Consider the following 16,154-nt stretch of genomic DNA (forward strand, 5'->3'; position numbering starts at 1 on the left):
TATAATAAAATATAAAATATTTTTATAATTTAAAATATATTATAATATTTTTATAATTAAATATATAATTAATATTATTATAATTTAATATATAATTAATATTCCTATAGAATATTAATTATATTAATTAAATATATAACTAATATTCCTATAGTATATAATATATTATATTATATAATTATGAAAAAGTCAGAAGAGGGCATGACCTGCATAGAGGGCATTGCCCTCTTTTTGCTTTTATCTCCAATGCAAAAAATGAAAAAAACCAATGACCTGGAGATGCTCTTAATATATACATATAATTAAGATATATATTTCAAAATAAATATTATTTTATCAAAATCAAATATTAAAAAATAAAATTATTAAATATTTTTGTTTGTTCAAACCCGAAATCTAGTTATAAATATGGAGGCTTACTAATCAATAATGTTTAGAATTTAGAAACTTTATAAGTATGTTGTTAAATAAATAAACAATAAATATTATTTTCAAGTGTCTTGAAAGTTTAAATTACACTTTGTGATTAAAATTTAATCAAGAGAGCTGGTTCGGTGTTGGGTATTAGTTATTTGAATACTATAAAGGAATAAAAGGATGATGGATAATTTTAAAGAGATAATGATTATTTTTGATAAAAAAAATTAAAAAAATATATTAATATACATATAAATAAATACAAAATTATAATTTAAAATAGAAGGTATTTTAGTATGAAAAATGATAAACTCATCGAATGTGTAGCAAAAGTAAGTCAAGGAATCCGACGTGATATGTCATGTGGGTAGGATAGAGAAAAATAAAAAATGTTTCAAAAAGTCTAATTTTATGTCCCTATACGTTCGAGGTCTAAAATGTCAGTTTTTCCTTTCTTTATTTTTTCAATTTCTGACATAGGACAATGTGGCAGGTCATGTCGAATCCGTGCTCTTGTTTTCGTTGTCCCTTCGCTGAGTTTATCATTCATCTTTAATTTAGTATTTTAGTAAATAAATTAAATAATATAATAGATAAAAATTAGCGAAATAATGTTTTATTTTGTTTGAGTTGTTAAAATAACCTAAACCAAACAAGGTCTAAATTATCTCTCGACGCATCCTCTTTTTTTTATTGTTATGATAACAATTATTTTTTGTACGCGTTTAAAACGTACACCATGAAAAATGCGTAGTTTTCGATTCTAGAAATAAATATAAGATATAAATATCATTTAAAAAAGTTTGAAAAAAATCAAACTATATAATTGGTTAAAAATCAGTTTGTGACTTAATTAGAGAAATTCCTTAGAAGTTAGGTTAGGGATGATAAGTGGCAACGGGTACCATACCCGCCGGGTAGTGAAGTATTATCCCTAAACCTAATTTTTATTTAACTATCCGACCCCGAATCCTACGGGTATCTTTATCTGTATTCTCATCTCCGATTCGTCGGGTACCCAATCCCAAACGGGTATCCCATTACTCAATTAAATATTTATAAGAATTCAAATGTTAGAAAATAAAAAATATAACTCTACAACTAATGATATAAAAAAATAAAAACATTACTTTCTTATTTTTATGATCTTATTTTTATGATGTTGCACTGGTCGAAGAATATATAAAACAACATTGTTGTTATTATAATGGAAAAATAACTAGAAAGAATAATGTTAAAAAATAAGAGAAAAAAATGTTGAAGAGGAAGAATGAGAAAATATAATTGAAGATGAAAGATGAGAGTAGAGAAATAACATCTTGTTATTAAAAATGTGAAGATGAATAGGAATGAGATTTTAAATATTCTTGTTGCCGTGCGATTGCGTGGGTAAGTATATTAAATAATATATTTATTATAATGTATAAAATTTGAAAAGTTACCTCATTAAAATAAAAAAATACGAATTTATATTTTAATATTAATAAAATTGATATCGAGTTTGGGTTTGACATACTCTCCATTGGCGACATCGATTAAGTAACATTTTACCATTCTCATCCCCGACCCCGATTATCAGGTACCCACGGGTATCGGGTATACGGATACCCATTGTCATTCATAAGTTAGGTGCTTGATTACACATTAAAAAATATTTCGACGTTATGTCTCACGTGCACGTTAAAACGATCTATAATTTTAATATTTTTGCCAATTTTTTAAAAACATTTTACACTTATTCTAATCCGTGTATTTTATCGAATTCTAACTAGTTTAAAATATCAAACTTATACTATGTCTAAGTATAATAATTATTTAGCAAAATAATATTTTAAAGGATAATAATATTTATTCACATTTACAGAAGCAAAATCAGATTTATTTGGCATGATTGGGCCTTTAGCGCCTCGGCCTGGGTGGGCTTGCCTTGGCTCTACAGCCTTACTCTGTGCACAGGGTTTTCGACTAATTTTAAGTCTTTAACTTTTATATATTTTTACCGAACGAACCGATGAACACCCTTAGCTCTACTCCGTGTACGAACTTTTCCACTCATTTAAGTCTTTAACTTTTATATATATATATATATATATATATATATATATATATATATATATATATATATATATATATATATATATATATATATATATTATTTCTCTAATGCTTACAAAAACAAAATAAAAATAATAACACAATAGTAAACCTAAAATTCACTTATTAATATATTGTCTTATTTTATTATTATCATTTGTTTCCTCTTATTTCCAAAATACTTTGTGTATATTAAATTATTTAAATTCAATATTTTCCCTAACTTTCTAATGTATATATTTTTGTTTTTTGTTGTTTGTTAATATTTTGTTGATGTGGTATTTAAAAAAAATATTACACAAACTTAAATAAGTCAAGCACCCTAGAGCTTAGATGTGATATTCACATTTAAAAAAAACATTTGAATAATTATAAGACTAATATGCATATAATATGAGTCAATGACCCTTTTAAGTATCTTTTTGAACTGAACCAAATACTTTGCTATATGACATATATTCTCACATATTCCAATCCATAAATTTAGTGTTACGAATAATATATATTAATAATAATAATACAGTTCATAGGATTAGGGCATTGATGGATTGCCAGGAGATGACTGGAAAATACACTTTAGCGACATAACATCATGGTCTTTAAGAATAAATTAATAATTATATATCAGATATATAATTAATAATAAGTGCATCTGATCACATCAACATTTCATCTAGATTTGTTTTATGTTGTTTTTTTACTTCTAATTTGGTTGTATTTAAAATTGACAAAAACTTATTGTGAAACAAAAATCATTATGATTCCCCTTGAGAATGTTTTGTTTGTTTGTTAGATATTCAAGTTTAAATATAAGTTTATTGGTTTATAAAGTGATGATTAAATTAAAATATAAACAATATTGTTTTATTATAATTAAACATTTTGTATTTGACTATTTAGTAGAGTTGACAAGAGAAAAAGAAAAAGAGAAAGTTAAATATTCTGCTTAGACAAGCTTGACCACCAACTCCAATAAGGCATGAGACAATGAAAGATGTAAAAAGCCCTAAAAGAATCCCAATCATCTCCTGATAATTAGTTTTCTTTTTCCTTTTATTTTAATGACCAATAATATACTATTGTCTGAACAACAAAAGTACTTTTATCTATATAATTAGTTGATTAGCTTTATTCATTACCTTAAATAAAAGACTAACAAATCTTAATAATTTATTTTATTGCAATATTAAAAAATAATTAAAACCAAACTTGGTGAACAAGTAGGTTTAGAGATAGCAACGAGGGCGGAGTTGCACTTACTATTCTCGGTCCGATCCCATTTTACTTCGGCGATTTTTTACCGTTCAGTTTCGGATCGAACACCGTTATAGGACACATATCATTCCGACCCATCTCTACACAGGACATAGGGTTATTACATATGAATAAATATGGTTAAGAAAAAAGAATGACAACTTTGATTAAAAATAAAACAAAACCACAAACAAACATTAGGCGAATTCTTCGCTTCTATCTCTTTTCTTTGTCTGTCTCACACGCACAAACAGACACCACTAAAGACTAAACTAACAACATATAGTTTATTTAATTTAATTAAATTTAAAAACTAAACAAAAAAAGAGCCTGATAAGGCCATCAATAATACTGCCGCTTGTTCTACTTCTCCCATCTTCTTCACTCGCACCTTCTTCACCGTTGATAATCTATCTCTTCCAGAAGATTCGCCGCCACAACTTTTCCTACCCCGATTCTTCACCGCCGCCGTCGCCGACGCCTTTCGATCGATCGAGTTCTTGTTCAAACCTAGAAGAAGTATTTTCTTCTTTCTAGTCCTTATACCACAAGCATTACATAATGACTGAAAATTCATCCAAACAATATTATAAATCAAATCAAATCAAACCCATTAGATAAATAAAGAAATAAACAGAGTCTGATTTGGTCATCGAACCTTGGGACCGGACGGACCGCCTCTCCAGAGAGGCGTCCTAGTTGTACCGCAGTCTGTACAGATTTTAACATGACTACTGCTTTCGTCGGAAGAAACAACATCTGGATTGACGATTGTTATCATGTCTTCAGCCGAATCCGATCCCTATATTACACAGAACATAAATCAAGATCATGTATCTAAAATGATATGTAAATAGACAGGGATTAAGAAAGTTACCACATCGAACTTGTCCATCGGTATGATTGATGGTCGAAGCTTATTTAATCTCAAGCGATCGGCAAATCGAGGTTCGATCAATGGCTAATAGAGAGAAACAGAGGTGATCAAAGAAGCAGAAGAGTGAGTGGTGGCGGTGAAGGAATAGGAGAGAGATAAACCGACAGAGAAAACAACCGTGATGGACGGACGAGGATCTGAAGAAGAAGAAAGGAGTACGGCTTTGCTTTATAAAGGGGTTGGAATAAAACCCTAGCGGCTGGATATATGTTTATTGACTAAAATACCCTCTTATTTTAATAACTTTTTCATCTCAACAGCTATCCCCGCCAAAACTTTTGTTTTCTGTATCGATCCTCTTGCAGTAATAAATGTCATTATCATCATCAAACGATCATGGGTTTTTAAGTAATTTCGACAATATAAATTGACCGTTTGATTTGGCTTTTATGTTCAGTGTTTAACTCTGTGTAATAATAATTTTGCATAATAATTTAATATAAATAAATAATTTTCTCTATATCTCTTTTATAGTTTAATTTTATTTATTATTTATTATTTATTCATTATCTCATTTATTTTATTTTTTATTATCACTATATTTTTTTTAATTTCTTTCTAATCTTCTATTGAGGAGTATTTTTAAATATATATATTTCTTTATTTCTTACATTTTATTTTATTTTTATTTATTATTTAAAAAATATTAATTATAATTTGTTTCGATAACATATAATAAAAAATTATTAACAAACAAAATAAAAATGAAAATAAAACATCGTTGTTAAATTTTACAACCTTGTTATAATATTATATATTTTTTTAATAATACATTTTGTATGGTAAATTAAATATTGTTAAATAAATAAATAATATAAATTTTAAATGAGATATAATTAACTTTACTATATTTGTATATTTATTAAATATATACACAACTTTAATCATAACAAAAATGTTAGGATACAGTGAATCCAACTTTGATAATAATAACATAAATTATAAAAACTTTAAAAATTGGGCTAGATTTAACTCCACTAAGAAAATAATAACAACACAAATAAATATATTTAAAAATAAGATATATTAAATCCCACTTTAATAATATTAATATTAATATAAACTAATAATTATATTTTAAAAAAATATAATGAATCCATTTTAATAATATAAATAAATAATTATAATAAAATAAAAAATGTACACTATTTTAATAATATTAATAATATAAATTAATAATTATATTTATATATTTTTCTTAACTAATTAAATGATGGTGAGAAATGAGAGACGATTTGATGATATATTTTTTTGAATTGAATTATTTAAACAATTAAAATCAAAAAGTCTTAAGTTAATAAGATATATAATATTAATTATTAAAATATATTAAAAATAAAAAAAATAAATTGAACGTATAAACTAAATCAAAAACATACTAACTTTAGTAATTACAATGACTTAAATTCTATTGTCCTTACATGCAAGGACAAATCTAATGTAGAGGCTCGGGTAGCTGAAACCCACCCCGAAAAAAATAATTTTTATGTTTTATACGATAAAAATATGACATTACTCTTAATATCTTAAAAAAATTTAATATAATTCATTGTTTTTTTTATCTAATTATTAAAAAAATAGTAAAATTTTAAATTTATATACTTATTTTTTTCAATTTTTTTTTTATTATTTTAAGCCCACATTAAATTTTTTTTGAAAGTTTACCCTAATTTAATATTCTGGATCTGCTTACATGCAAATAAATTGAATAAGCTATAACAAATAAAATTAAACTTACCTAAATTCTTTTTTTTAAAAGCTTGTTTGGATTGGAATTTTTTAAATAACTTGGGCTTGATTATATTAATGTTTTTTAAATAACCTGAATAGATAAAAAAATTATTGGTAATGAGTTCGAAGAGGTAATATATTTTTGATAAAAATATTAATATACAATAAAATAAAATTAATGATATTTTAGTATTTTTATTAATAAATTAACTAATATGTTATAAAAGATGTGAGTGAAATGATATCTATTAATATATATATATTAAAAATGATGCTTAATTTCAAATTGTCTGATTGCCGGGTCGAGTTATGATTGTTTTGGATATATATGTGAGAAAAAATGGATAATTTGATCGGATTATGGGTTGACCCGTCCATAAACTTAAAACGGTTAAAAATAAAATAAAAAATATTATACGTATGTTTTAAACTTGTAACTTAACAAAAACAAGTACAACTTTTAACCAAGTGTGATTGAGATGTGGTTTGTCGATGGATAATAAGCCGGTAACAATTGAAAGTGGTTAAAAATTATGAATCAAATATTTAATTGACCAAAGTGAGGTTAACGATGTTAAATGTTAAAAAATATAAATCAAATATTTGATTGACCAAAGTGTTAGATCACAATGCTAAATGTTAAAAAATATGAATTAAATATTTGTTTGACCAAACACGAGATGAGAAGTTCATTGAGAAAAAATATGTGATGAGATATGTGAGAAGATGAGTTATTTTATCTAAGTAAATAAAATACGGAATAAAAGTGTTCTATTTTTATTTTAATATATTATTCGTGATTTATTAAGAATTTCAAACATAAAATACATATTATTAAGAATTTTATTAATTTATTTTGTTTATATTTTTATCTAATCTTCTTAGTTTGGTCTCAAACAAAAGAAGTTATTGAGTTATTTAAAAAAATATTAATTGATAATGATTGCGAAGACTTAACTATTAATATATATAATGATAAAATAAAAAATAATAATTTAAATTGAGTAATATTTTAATAGTTAAGAAGAGAATTAAAATAACATTTGGTCCAGCTAAATTATTTAAATGTTTGATCGAATTAAATTATTTAAATAACTCAACCAAATAAGTTCAAATTATATTTGGTAGTATGTACATGATTTTAAAATATATTTTTGTTCAGTTTTAATTTTTTTTTTTTTTACTTTATCAAATTTTAAAATAATTATAGTTACAATAATGATGCAATAAAATATTGACCTTTAAAAAGGTTGGATATACACCTCATCAATGTATATTTTGACTTTACAGATGAATAATTCACTCATTTTAGGATGTTTTTGTTTTAATAATTGAACAGACATATCCATGTCAATCCGTACATATAATATGGGTCTACAATACTATTTTAAAATTCTCAAAATATAATCACTGTTGTTTAAATATATCAAAGATGTATTTTAAAATAGTACGAAAATTTACTTTTATAATAAAAGAAAATAATATTTTTTAATTGATATTAATTATTTTAAAAAAAAATATAATTATACATATGTTCTGCATGAAGATATGAAGATCCCCAAACCATTAGATCAACGAATGTAAGATTGTGAAAAAATCTTAAAACATGCACGGTGTTCTTGAGGGCGAACCAAGAATCCTGTGTCCGATTGAGGAAACATACACCCGATCAAGGAATCCCACGAGCGACCAAGAATTCTCGCAATTGACCAAGAATTTAACTCCCACATTGACTAAGCACCCAAGCCCGTTGATTTCGGGCCGAATCAAGCCCAAATCTGCTCGTTTGGCCTGTTTCGCGACCTGAAACTTTTGATTATAATTATTTTTTATCAATTAGAAACTTTAAAATATTTTTAAAAAATTCAAAAAATTATAAAACAATAATAAAATCTTTTAAAAATATTTTCATAAAAAAATATTTTAACAAAGGCATGTTTGAATTTATTTTTAAATTATAACATTCTAAACATATATTTTTTAGGTACTTTACTCTATAATTCTCTACGTCAATCACATGTACTAACTTTTAAATATTATTTTATAATTTTAAATGTAAGAAAAATTGATACATGTTTAGATAATGAAAAAATAAGTGATTAAATAAAATGTAATAAAACAAAAAATTTCAAAAGAAATAGTTAAAATTTTATGGAATAGAAATCGTTATTTAACGTGTATAAATGATATAATGCGAAAGTCATTTACTAAGTGAGACCAAACATCGAACTCAATAGAATCTTTCATAAATTATTTATATATATACAAATATTTTATTGATTTTAAAATTTAAATCCATTGACTACCTTATAATCAAAAAAAATAATCTTTTAAATCATAATAATTATGGGTAATTAATAAAGAAAATTAATTAATTTTGAAACATCAAAATACATATTTGTATAAATATTTTAAATAAAAGATTTTCAACGCACAAATTGAGACAATTCAAACTAGCTTTTCGAGAAAGGAAATTTCCGAGTGTTACAATTATAAAAATATTTAAAGACATTTTATATATATATATATATTATTTAAAATAGTTTGAGACTTTTAAAATATCTAAACCATTTAAAAAACCAAACAAACAAGCCTAAGAGGGCCTTTGATCGGGCGTGAAGTGGATTGTCGGTTCGTTAAGCCTATGAGGGAGCGGTCTAGACCAAGGTAAAGGCGGTTTGGCCTCTGATCAACGCGGATAGGGTGAGCAAACGGGTAAACCCAACCCGTCTTACTCAACCCATATTCAACCCAAATTAAATTTACCCAACCCATATATTATTTACTAATATGGGTTGGGTAACCCATTTTTTTAAAACTTTTTCATGTAACATGTATTTGACACATTTAACACATTTTTATCCGTTTAACATATTTTTGATATATTTAACACATTTTTCACGTTTTGGCACGTTTTTAACATGTTTAACACGTTTTTTATTTTTTGACACATTTAATACGTTTTTGACACGTTTAACACGTTTAACACATTTTTGATGTTTTTGGCAGGTTTAACACGTTTTTAACATGTTTAACACGTTTTTCATGATTATGATACATTTAACAAATTTTTCAGGTTTTTGGCACATTTAACAGTTTTGACACGTTTAACATATTTTTCATGTTTTTCATATTTTTAACACATTTAATACGTTTTTAACATGTTTAACATGTTTTTCACGTTTTTGGCACGTTTAACACGTTTTGACACATTTAACACATTATCCACGTTTTCCACATTTGACACGTTTAACACATTTCTCACATTTTGACACATTTAATACATTTTTCACATGTTTAACGTGCCAAAACGTAAAAACATGTTAAATGTACCAATAACGTATTAAACATGTCAAAAACGTGTTAAAACTTGTCAAAATGTGTTAACGTGTAAAAAACATGTTAAACATGTCAAAAATATGTTAAACGTGCCCAAAATGTGAAAAACGTGCCAAAAACGTGAAAAACATGTTAAATGTAGGTCTGCAAATGAGCCGAGCCGAGCTCAAGCTTGTTGGAGCTCGAACTTAACTCGATTAAGTATTTATTAGCTCGACTCGAACTCGAGCTCGAGCTCGAATGAGCTTATAAATTTGAGCTCGAGTTCGACTCGACTATATTACCCAAAAGCTCGACTCGACTCGATAGCTTGAACCAAAATTGAATTATATATAATAGATTAATTTTTTTTATATTATATATATTATATAATTTTATTATATATAATATATTAACGTTTTTTTATCTTTTTCAATATTATATACAATAATATAGAGAAATGATTAATTGAGAGAATTTGGTGAGGAAATTTGGTGAGAGAATGACTTGGCATAATCTTATTTGCTGAAAAAATCAAATAATTTCTCTCTTTCCTCTCACTCTTACATTTTCCAACCAATGAAGGTGATGCCAGTCATTCCCTCACCAAATTTCCTTACCAAATTCTCTATCTCTATCACTCCTCTACAATATATTCATTATTACATCCTCCTTAGTATTTACTTTTATTATATATATATATATATCAATATATTTATTTTATCTTTTTAATATTATATATAACATATTAGTTATTATATCTCTAATATTTATTTTTATTATATATAATATATTAATCTTTATTTATCTCTTTCAATATTATTTATAATATACTTTTATTATATATATAATATATTAATATTTTTTTTTTATCATAAATCCCTAATATTGTTTGTAGATTTTTTTTTCTATCCTCAATTAATTGAAAATCAGTGTTTTTTATATTTATTCAACTCTATCTATATAAACATAAGTTTCTCCTAATACATGAGAAATTTTCTAAAAGCAAAAACAATAACTATAAAATAAGTTAAAACAAATTTAATTACCAATATGATTTTGTAAATTAATGAGATGTGAAGATTAAAGAAAGAAGAAAAAAAAGAAGAGTAAAAAAAATTATGAAAACTGAATAAGAAATATATAAAAACTAAAGAAGAAAAGATAAGAGTAACTGATGAAGAATAATAACTAAAAAATAAGAAGAAGAATAATTAAAGAAGAAGAGATAAGAGTTATTGAAGAAGAAGAGTAACTGATGAAGAATATGTGTAACTTGAAGAAGAAGAGTAACTGATGAAGAAGAAGAGATGAGAGTGATGAAGAAGATGAAGAGTAACTGATGAAGAAGAAGAGTGACAGTAGAATATTGATGAAGAAGAAGAGATGAAGAGTGACGGTAAAATATGATGAATGAATTATATATTAGAAATTAGGGTTTTACTTTAAGGATTATGGGCCTTCATATTGGGTTTTGAAGAGAGAGGGAAATAAAAAAAATATTGTGTAAAATTTTAATATTAAATAAATAAAAAATATTTAATTATTTTGAGGCTCGAAAATGCTCGACAAGCCATCGAGCTAGCTTTATATGGGCTCGAGTTCGACTCGAATAATAAACGAGTCGGCTTGAGTTCGATTCGAACTCAGTCAAAGTCAAGCTCAAGTCGAGCTTTGACCGAGCAGCTTGCGAGCGGTTCACGAGCGGCTTGACTCATTTGCAGCCCTAGTTAAACGTACTAAAACGTGTTAAATGTGCTAAAAATGTGTTAAATGAGCCAAAAACGTGTTAAACGTGTTCAACATGTCAAAAACATGTCAAACGTGTCAAAATGTGAAAAACGTGTTAATGTGTGAAAAACTTGTCAGATATGTCAAAAACATGTTAAACATGCCAAAAATGTGAAAAACTTGTTAAACGTGTGAAAAACGTGTTAAACATATCAAAAACATGTTAAACGTGTTAAAATATCGTGTTAAACGTGAAAACTGTGTTAACGTGTTAAATATGTCAAAAACGTGTTAAACTTGTCAAAAACATGTTAAATGTATTAAATATGTCAAAAACGTGTTAAACGTGACAAAAATATGAAAAATATGTTATTAGTGTGAAAACGTGTTAAAAATATGAAAACGTGTTAAACGTGTGAAAAACGTGTTGTGAGAGTGAAAACGTGTTAAAAATGTTAAAAACATGTTAAACGCGTGAAAAATGTGTTAAATATGTCAAAAACGTGTTCGACTTACAGTTAAAAGCTGATTAGTTTATATTGAATTAATAATAGAGAATTAAATTAAATTTATATAATTTAGGTAACCCTAACCTAACCCATACTCAACCCAACCCAAATTAATATTTTGGGTTTGAGTTTGGGTAAACCCAAATTATACTCACCCCTAAACGCGGGACGAGACACGTAGGTTGAATGGTCGCGACACATGAGGGACTTATGGGAATGAGGCAGAGTTTTGGCCGAGCTACTTTCGCTTCAACCTTTGGAAGAACCAAAACTGCAAGTTTAAGTTTTGGGTTTTGGTTTTGCCTTAGGAGGCCTTAATCATGAAATAATTACATATGCAACTTCATCTCCCCATTTGGAACATGACTATCATACTCTTAAGTTGTCATTCAATGTCCATAGGCATGGTCGGAGCCTCAACGAAATGTTCAAAGCTTTGCTGGAAAAAACGAGATTCAAAATTTCTTGACCCAATTCAACTTCTGGACATGTAAAAAGTTTTTCTAACCTCATATGAACTAAAACTAATCCACCTAAGGAAACCTACATAAATTTTAAACTAATTACAATTTCACGAGAGTTTTAAATTTTTTGATTAGAAAATATTCTTTAACACTATCTAGAACAAGCAAGATTTTCGTACATTTGTACGATTAAAAACAAAATAACAATTTCATCATCGCCTATTTACCGACTCATTTTCGTCAATCAAGCAATATATTCCTTATTAGCCAACGATCTTTTTTTATCGAGTTTTTATCAACTCACTTCGCTTAACCAATAATTTTATTCTCACTCATTTACCAACTCACTTTCGTTAGGAAACATATTCTTCCAAACCATCTTCTCTATATCGAACTTTATCAACTCATTTTCGACAAACAACAATATTAATTTCAGCCACTTACCAACTCACTTTCGTTATACAACATATTCTCCCCAACCATCTTGTCTATACCGAACTTTATCAACTCATTTCCGACAAACAACAATATTTTTCTCACCCACTTACCAACTAACTTCCGTCAACCAACCAACATATTTCTTAATCCCCTTTTATAATTATTACAAATTAATTTGCACCGGGTGAGATTTGAACTTTCGATCTTTATTATGTAGAATTAACACTTAACTAGCACACCATTTATGTATAAATATATAATTTATATGACTAACAATTATATATATAATAAATTTTATAAACGAATTTAAAATATTATTAGTTTAATTATATAAAATTTTAAATTTATATTATTAGAAAGGTCATATGTTCATCAATTTTGAAACTATATATATATATATATATATATATATATATATATATATATATATATATATATATATATATATATATAATAAATTTTATAAACGAATTTAAAATATTTTTAGTTTAATTATTTAAAATATTGAATTTATATTATTAGAAATGTCATCATACGTTCATCAATTTTGAAGTTATTTTAAAATATAAAGTTATATTAACCTAATTGGTTAAAATGTTAAACTTATATTGTGAAGTTACAAGTTTAAAACTTGTGTATATCACATTTTTTATTTATTTTTTAAGTTTATGGGTGGGCGGGTCAGCCCATGACCCGACCCAAGTATTAATTTACTATCACATACATGTTCAAATTAACCACGACTTTCGACCTATATATATATATATAATATATATATATATATATATTATATATATATAGATGTGTTTGTAAGATTTTTGAGAATAACAACTCGTTTTAAAAAATAAATAAATTAAATTCGAGTTTTTTTAGATTTAGAGTGAATTGATCCAATTGATTTGATAAAAAAGTTTTTAAACACTCTTGAGATCAATTATCAATCTTTAAATTGAAAGATGATTAACCTTATAAAGACATATGAACTTAGGCTGTAGACACTCATTTTTCATTTTCCAATTACATATTTTATATTTTTAACAAATTCCAAAATTATTGTTTTATAAAATTCATATACGAGCTCATTCCAAAATTATTGTTTATCGTCTGAAAATAGTTCATTTCAGTTTTTTAATATAAATAATAATAAGATGATAATAGTTCAAATATTATTATACTTAGGATTTTTAAACACAATATTTAATTATTTTTGAGAAAAAATATTTTACAATTAAACTTCAAAATTGATTTAAGATTTTAAAATAGATTTTAGATGAAATAAATAAATCTTAGTTTATAAATTAGTTTTAACAAATTATATCTAATATTGATTTTGTCTTTCTCTCATACATTAAACCATTTTGGAAGTGAATTACATATCAATTAGGAACTTTAAAAAATATTATTAGTAGTTATAAATAACTTATTTTTGACTATATTTATTTGATTTTATAATTTTTTTTCTTGAAAAAAGGAAAGTCAAAAGGGCTAAAATTGAGAATATTAAACTTAGCAACCTTAAATCAACTAGGAAGATTCTCGTGCGATACACACGAATAACAATTTAAATAAAATAAATTTAATAAAGCATAATAATATGTATTCCATGTTTAAATTTTTTAATAAATCACAAATAATATATATTATAATAAAAAATAAAACGCTCTCATTCCACATTTTATTCATTTCGGTAAAACAACTTATCTTCTCATATATTTCATCACATATTTTTTTCGAATAAACTTCTCATCTTGTAACCTTACACTTTTACTTTGGTCAAACAAATATTTGATTCATATTTTTTAATATTTAACATCGTGACCTCACACTTTGGTCAATCAAATATTTGATTCATATTTTTTAAACCATTTTCATTTGATACCAGACTATTATCCATCGGTAAACCACATCCCAATCACTATATATATAGATTAGTTAGTTAAAAAATTGAACTTATATTGTAAAAATGTTCCGCGTTCATCTAATTTGGTGTTGAATTTTAAATATAAAGTGTTATTAGTCTAGTTGGTTAAGGAGTTGGACTTGTTTTGTTAGGTTGCAAGTTCGAAACATACATATAATATTTTAAATTTTATTTTAACCGTTTTAAGTTTATGGGCGAATCAACCCACAATCCAAACCAAGTATCCATTACTCTCACATATATATCCAAATTAATCACAACTCTCGACCTGACAATCCGGACACTTTAAAAATTAAACATCATTATATACATAGAGATTAGTTTGTTAAAAAATTGAACTTATATTGTTAAAATGTCCCGCCTTCATCTAATTTGGTATTGAATTTAAAATATGAAGTGTTATTAGCTTAATTGGTTAAAAGGTTGTACTTGTTTTGTTATGTTGCAAGTTCGAAACATACATATAATATTTTTAATTTTATTTTTAACCGTTTTAAGTTTATGGGCAGGTCAACCCACAATCCGACCCAAATATCCATTTACTCTCACATATATATATTCAAATAACCACAACTCTCGACCCGTAATCCAGACACTTTAAAAATTAAGCATCATTATATATATATATATATAGATTAGTTAATTAAAAAGTTGAACTTATACTGTTAAAATGTCACGCGTTCATCTATTTTGGTGTTGAATTTAAAATATAATTTGTTATAGCCTAGTTGGTTAAAAGATTATATTTATTTTGTTAGGTTACAAGTTCAAAATATACATATAGCATTTTTAATTTTATTTTTAACTGTTTTAAGTTTATGAGCGGATCAACCTACAATCCGACCCAAGTATCTATTTACTCTCACATATATATCCAAATTAACCATAACTCTCGACTCAGCAATCCGGACACTTTAAAAATTAAGCATCATTATATATATGTATATATAGATGACTCTTATGAGTGTAATAATAGCCAAAGGCCGTGAAAAAAATGACACCGACGGAGAAGAAAAACAACCACACCCAAAAAACCTCACACAAACGGAACACACCAACCGAAAAAAAAAACTAATAAACACTCAAGCTTTCATTATTCACACTTAAACTGCCCAATTATTTTCTCCATTCTAACCAAAGAGTCTCCATTTCATCCTTAAGCAAAAGTACCAAACTAGTGTGATTTGGTCTAAAAAAATCTTGCATAAGGATCTTGCACAGTTGCACTTATGATTTTTCGGATCATTAACTCCATCTCCAATGTAAGGATTTCTTGATCCCCTCTTTTTATCTATTTCAATTGCTATTCTAAATTATGAATGCATGCTTGTTTTCGTTTC

The 16,154-nt window shown here is 25.8% G+C and overlaps 1 protein-coding gene across 1 annotated transcript; it reads right to left on the bottom strand.

Moving 5' to 3' along the window:
- Window positions 1-3,906: 3,906 nt before the first annotated feature.
- On the bottom strand, window positions 3,907-4,892 carry LOC124940541 (GATA transcription factor 15-like). Its single transcript, XM_047481066.1, has 3 exons — window positions 4,643-4,892; window positions 4,424-4,567; window positions 3,907-4,330 (listed from the first exon to the last, which is right to left on the bottom strand). Exons 1-3 carry the CDS (start codon window positions 4,658-4,660, stop codon window positions 4,079-4,081), a joined length of 414 nt encoding a protein of 137 aa, XP_047337022.1. The 5' UTR covers window positions 4,661-4,892; the 3' UTR covers window positions 3,907-4,078.
- Window positions 4,893-16,154: the final 11,262 nt, after the last annotated feature.

The sequence above is a fragment of the Impatiens glandulifera genome, chromosome 5 (assembly GCF_907164915.1).
Source record: "Impatiens glandulifera chromosome 5, dImpGla2.1, whole genome shotgun sequence".
Lineage (NCBI taxonomy): Eukaryota > Viridiplantae > Streptophyta > Magnoliopsida > Ericales > Balsaminaceae > Impatiens > Impatiens glandulifera.